We start from the raw sequence: 6,000 nt of genomic DNA, 5'->3' as shown, positions 1-6,000 counted from the left end.
AAAAAGATATTTTATTTATATAATTGCTATTATCTGGTCAGAGAAGCATGAAACGTCTATAAAATAAGCATTCCAGAAACAGTCGTGCTAACTGAGTAGTAATGTCTATAAGGCCAATAGGGGAATGGTTGGAGTAATTGAAGAGGACAGGGAGGGTTACCGGATGCCAGTGTAGGAAGACTTCACAGGAGAGGTGAATTCAGAGATTTTTGAAGAGGATTTTGTATCTAGCTGAAGGAATCATCATGAAACCTCATTGAATCATGGTTCTAGGACTGGGAGGGTACTCCAGAAGCTTTTCTAGCCAATACTTTTATTTTTCAGATGTAGAAACTGAGACCCATGTTAATATAGTACTTAACATAAATGGTGAAATTCTAAAGTTTGAGAAACCAAAAGTAGGTTTTCCCCCCCTTTCTCTAAGTTGTCAAGCAGTGTTAGGATGCAAAGTGTCCTCAGAAATATTAGAGCAATGCTTGAATTGTTGGTACTTGAAGTATCAACAACTTTACTGTATACAGGGCTGAAGAAATACTTTTTTTTTTTTTTTTGCTAGGATGGCTTTAGATTACTTAAATCAGCAAGGGAAGTGCATTCTGACTGCCAAGGTGATATCCTCAAACAATCCGCAGCTTCTGCACTTCTTATCAGCTGAATGTAACCCTTGAGCTCAGTTTTCAAAAATCTGCTTAAATTACACCTGTAAACTCTGCCCACTTCTTTTCCTCGGGTTACCTTACCTCTGCAAAGAAGTGTACACATCAAATTCAAGGGTAGATTCGTTCATTCACTATGCATCACATCAGTTTCTCCTTCTCAAAGCGGCAGCTGATACAGCGGTTAGACTGTTGGACTTGGAATAAGTAAGACCTGGTTTTGAATGCTACCTCATACGCTTCCTCGATGTTTTCTTTTCTGTAAAATGGGGACAATACCAGCTGTACCTCACAGGGCTGTTATGAAACTCCAATGAGATAATGACACCTTATATGAATATTATTATTCAAAGATGCCTTAAATGAAAGGTTTGCAGTAAGAAGGGCTGGCTCATGTATAAAACGTAATTAAGTCTAAACACTGATTTGAGGAAAACGGAACTCCTGTGGCTAGAGAGAAGCTGGTGGTGTCACACAGTAATCCAGAGACAGGACACAATTTCCTCGGCTCTGCCGTATGGTTGTGGCTGTTTTGCTGGTACTATCACCATTTTCAGTGGAGTCAGTGCCTCCTTTGTGAGCTCCGTGGAGCGGTCCAGCTTATCAGAGCGGACCTAATCGTCCACCCTGCGGAGACACCTTCACTAAGTCTTAGCTGTAGCTCTCTGTACCTTTGCCAGTCAGCTGGCCCGGTGCTGGTGGTGTGAGAGCTCTCTGTGACCGCTTCTCCTCACCCCCCCACCCCCACCTCCACCTCCACCCCACCCCTCCTTCTCCCAGACAGCGGCGGGTTGCAGCTGCTGCAGAGCTCTCCGCAGCCGCCCCCGGCCCTTGGCCCTCACTTTTGGGCGCTGTCCATGGTTGCAGTATCTTTTGCCGAGCGACGTCAGCGAGCTGGAGCCTGGCCCTACGATTGGCCAAGGAGTCTTGGCCCTCCCACCCTTCCACTCCCCCTCTCCCCAAAATCTCTGGGGAAAGCGCGTGCCCAAGAGCATGCAAGGCTCTAGCTGGGGCTCCCGGGTGTCACACCCACTTTCCTTATTAGGGAAAGACGGGCCGACCCGAGTCGAACTAGGCAGGGCTGCGGGGTGGGTGTAGGGGGAATAAGGAGAGGGGAGAGAGGTTGAGCAGCAGAGGCAGCAGCGGGAGGTTGCACAGCTCCTGCTGCGCCCTTCCTCCTGCCCTCCCCCCCTTTAGTGCGTGGAACTTTTCCTTAATTCACCTCACTTTACTCCATCCCTGTCCACCCCTTTCTCTCCTTCCCCCAAGGATTCCCCTTTCCCCCCCAACAACATGGAAGAATTTTTGCAACGAGCCAAATCCAAACTGGTGAGTTGAGGGTAGGATGGTGTGTGTGCGTGTGTGTGTGCGTGTGTGTGTGTGTGTGTGTGTGTGTGTGTGTGTGTGTGTGAGAGAGAGAGAGAGAGAGAGAGAGAGAGAGAGAGAGAGAGAGAGAGAGAGAGAAAGAGATGGGAGGGGGGAAGGGGGGGCTGAAGTGAAGTAGAAAGAAGGTTGGCACCAGAAGGAGAGCTAGTAACTTTTCAACTTAATTGCAAGCCCACCCTAGGTATATGGGGGTGTTGTCTAGTGTGCTTCTATTGTGACACAGGAATCTCTTCAAGGAAGTTTGGTCCATACTCCAGAGAACCTGTCCAAAGACATTCATGGCCCAAAATAGACAAGGGATCACTCTGCAGGTAGTCATTTCATGATTGAAGTTTTGGTAGTCTGTATCTGGCTTGCTCTCCTGGCAAAAGGGAAGTATGCAGAGGCCCAGAATACAGTTAGTGGCTCCTAATGCACCTAGAGTGTCCTGTGTATTTTTACCAGGAAAATGGAACAGCATTAGGCTTTGGGACATACAAAATTCTTGCAAATACAGAATGTTTAGTTACATAAGAGAATAGGGCAAACATTATACAAACGTAACTCCAGATTTGTGGCAAAATCAAAAAAGAAAGTAGATACGCTAAGAGAAGTGAGCTAGATGAAACTGGGCAAGTCAGTCAAAGGATTGCTAACAGCTTTTGTTGAAGTTGAGGAGTCTGTAATGTGAGCATTTCTTATTTGACTTCATGTTTGGTTGTTGTGTTCAGCTCTATAAACCAGGACAGCAACTGAAGTGGAAAAATCACAACTGTTGCTAATGGTGTAGGGTTTGTATCTGGCTGCATCCCTTCCATGTAAAACTAACCAAGGAAAAACTACATTTTCTGCTTCTTCTGCCAATGTGGGATTCAAACACAAGTTAATTTTTGCCATTCATTTTGATTGCTGTCACCCATTCTGGAATAACAAACTTTACTAATTTCTACTTTCTAATTACTATTTTCAAAATTTCTATGTGCTAATTTCCATTTTAGATTCCTAAAAAATAGCAGTATAATATGGATGAATCTACTCCTTCCACCTACCGAACAGTAATGAATGCAATGGGAATGTTTTGTTTAGAGAGACACACATAGAAGTGATAGTGCCTATCTGTATGCAATGGTTTTGACAGTGAAAGCACTTTTTATGGGCATGGCATAGGAGGAAATGCATAATTTATGATGCCTTTAACCTTTAAGTCTTCATAGAAGCTGAACTACTAAAGTCTACATTAAGGGTGACGTCTGAATCACGTGGCAGGAAATTTTCTGGGTTATTACTGTAACTCATTTACCCTCACACAATAAAGGAAGTGCTGGTAAGAGTCTGGAAATGTTTTGTGTTCTAGCTTTACAATGCAAATAGACACATGCTTCTTATAATGATGTAACTGTAAGTACTTTATCTTCTTTTTTTCCTAAAGATTGTTGAAATTCTTTAATTCCAGATACAGGCTTTATCTTCTTTTTAAGAAAATTTATTCTTTATAGCTCTAAAGAGGAGTGGTTGGGGTGGGATTCTAAGACTGAAGGAGAGTGATCACTTTTGTGACTGTTCATTTTCATCTGCAGTGGCCAAGGAAGGTATTGTTTTGGAAATTAACTAATTTTAGTAATTTTATTTCCCCACTGCTTTATCTATCTATAAGAATAAATGGGTACTGAAGTTTCTTATATATTGATTCATGAGAAGAATAAGTAGGTCTTTATAAAAGTGGGAAACCAAGTTTTCCTTGTATGTAGCAGGTACTCACTAAACATTTGTTCATTTGAATTAATTTATTTTTGTAATATAGTAGAAGATAATCATGTTGTTGTTTTTCTTTTGTTATAAATGCAAGGGAAAATACTTTAGTTCTGTACCTGTACTCAACTCAAATATAATTTGGGTGATGTTGGAGTAATTAAAACAAACCAGGTGATATGGAGTAAATTAGAAACATATCTTTTAGTGAATTCAGATTTTGTCAATTTTTTTTTTCTGAATGCCAGTTACTGAAATGGAGAAATAAGTCTCAATTTAATAACCATTAGTTTAGAGGTGTTTTTAAGTTGATTTGCCATATCCTTTCATCAAATGAACAAAGACTTGATATTATGATAGTGCTTTTCCATTTGGTTGTCTCACTCAAAATAAAGTTAGTGCTTATATTTTTATTTTTTTTTAAAATAAATTTCTTGTAATTATGCTATAGACAAGACCATCTCATTTCATATTGAGTCTAGCAAACATATTTGTGCCAATTAGATCTTTTTAGCATAACATTTCCACTGATAAATGAAATTGTCCCAGTTATGGAATTTGTAGTTAATATGTAATATCCAAGATACTTTGTTTGGAAAGTTTGTTGGTTATAGTCTTGGAGACAAATTAGGCCTATCATAAATAACTCTTAAAATCTGGGGACATTTTTAATCTGGCTTTGAGAGATATCAAGGAAAAGTTATATATTGCATGCATTTTCACTTCGAGAATTGGGTAGATACATGTTTAGAGTTTGTTTATACTACACTATCCACCCCTCCAACCCCCAGTCATTGTGCCATGGTGAATAACATACTAGACTTAGGATCAGCCAAGACCTGGGTTTAAATTCTGCCTTTCACACTTAAATTAGCTGTATGTGTTCTTGTCAAGTCACTTAAACCGTCTGAATTTTATTTTCTTTATCTATGATTTCCAGATGATAATCATATTTTTAGTATCTTTCTCATGGTTATGAAGATCAATGCAAGAATGTATGCAAAGTGCTATAGAAATGTTAGCTGTTATTATTTCCCACATTCAAAGGTTGTATAGTCTCTGCCCATGTAATAACAAGCAAGTAGTTTGATTTTTTGCCCCTTCATTCAACTGGCTAATCATGTTTAGATTTTACAGGAGCTATCTTAAATGACTGCTTATGAAACAAATGAGATTCTAATGGTCTGAAATAGACAATGATCTTCACTCAAGTGCCCACCTCACCCAAGGAGTAAGCTAGTCCAAATTGGAAACATTGAATCTTCAAATTGCAGATCACAGCTTAGTGATAGGTCAGATAATTTAAAATGGGGATGCCTGTGTTGATAAAATATTTCCATTACTAAGATAGCTATTGGTAAGTTATGATTTTTGGTTAGGCTTCACATTATTTCTGTGTAATTTATTTTGGTTTGCATGAGTGGAAATTTAAGAATGTATAATAGTGCATAAAAGTGTGAACTAACTTTATGACCAATGTGACTACAGAAAGCCTGAGTCAAATAGATATTGCTCTTCTCGTCTCTGACGTTGATTGAATTTCCAAGGCCATTTTTTTGCTACAAACTCTCAGACTTTGCTATCCTATCCAGGGAGGAAAGGAATAATAATCGCAATAGCATGTTTATATAGAATATTATGGTTGCTAAAAGAAACTTTCCTTACAACAGCCCCATGAGTAGTATAAGTATAAGTAGTATAAAGTATTCTTAATTCCATTTTATAGTTGAAAAAACTTGAGCCCAGAGAGCTAAGTAACTTGCTTCAAGTGACAGACTTTAAGTGGCAGAAGAGGAATGTGAGGGCAGAGTGACCCCAGGGAGCTGGCTGGCATTTAGTTAGTAGATCATTGGGAGAAACAAGGAAAGTTTCAGTAGATTATACTCTTTATGTGGACTTTAAGGGATTTTCCCATAGGAAAATATAAGAATATTCCTTCTAGGTTGGACTTTTGATCGTCTATGGAACAATGATTCTTTAGAGGGATAAGTGTTTTCTCCAATTCACTATCTCTAGCCTTAGTTCTTTTGTGCTAGGGTCAGTTTCTGCCCCCTGCTAAATTTTGAAGTGGAATGGTCAGTCCTGCTTGGTCACAACCTGGGTTACCATAGCTTCTTTGCTGATTTCTTCCTCTCAAGCCTAGACTCTCCCTGAGTGTTTGAGGTTTGGAGCACTGGACAATGTCAGGGATCTTAGAGCCCTGAGGTAACCCAGTCTGAGTGCTACTGGT

General features: G+C 39.9%; 1 protein-coding gene across 10 annotated transcripts in view; it reads left to right on the top strand.

The window, feature by feature from the left end:
• The first annotated feature begins 1,585 nt into the window (after window positions 1-1,585).
• PRUNE2 (prune homolog 2 with BCH domain) overlaps window positions 1,586-6,000 on the top strand; it is a 321,110-nt gene continuing 316,695 nt past the window's right edge. For all 10 annotated transcript variants that reach the window (XM_072604894.1, XM_072604886.1, XM_072604875.1 and 7 more), the window contains exon 1: window positions 1,586-1,985. In XM_072604894.1, coding sequence (XP_072460995.1) covers window positions 1,950-1,985 — 36 coding nt within the window. In that variant the 5' untranslated portion in view covers window positions 1,586-1,949. The remainder of the gene's footprint in view (window positions 1,986-6,000) is intronic.

Source organism: Notamacropus eugenii, chromosome 1 (genome assembly GCF_028372415.1).
Source record: "Notamacropus eugenii isolate mMacEug1 chromosome 1, mMacEug1.pri_v2, whole genome shotgun sequence".
NCBI lineage: Eukaryota > Metazoa > Chordata > Mammalia > Diprotodontia > Macropodidae > Notamacropus > Notamacropus eugenii.
Note: the sequence above shows the minus strand (reverse complement) of the source record. Positions and strands in the feature narration are given on the sequence as shown.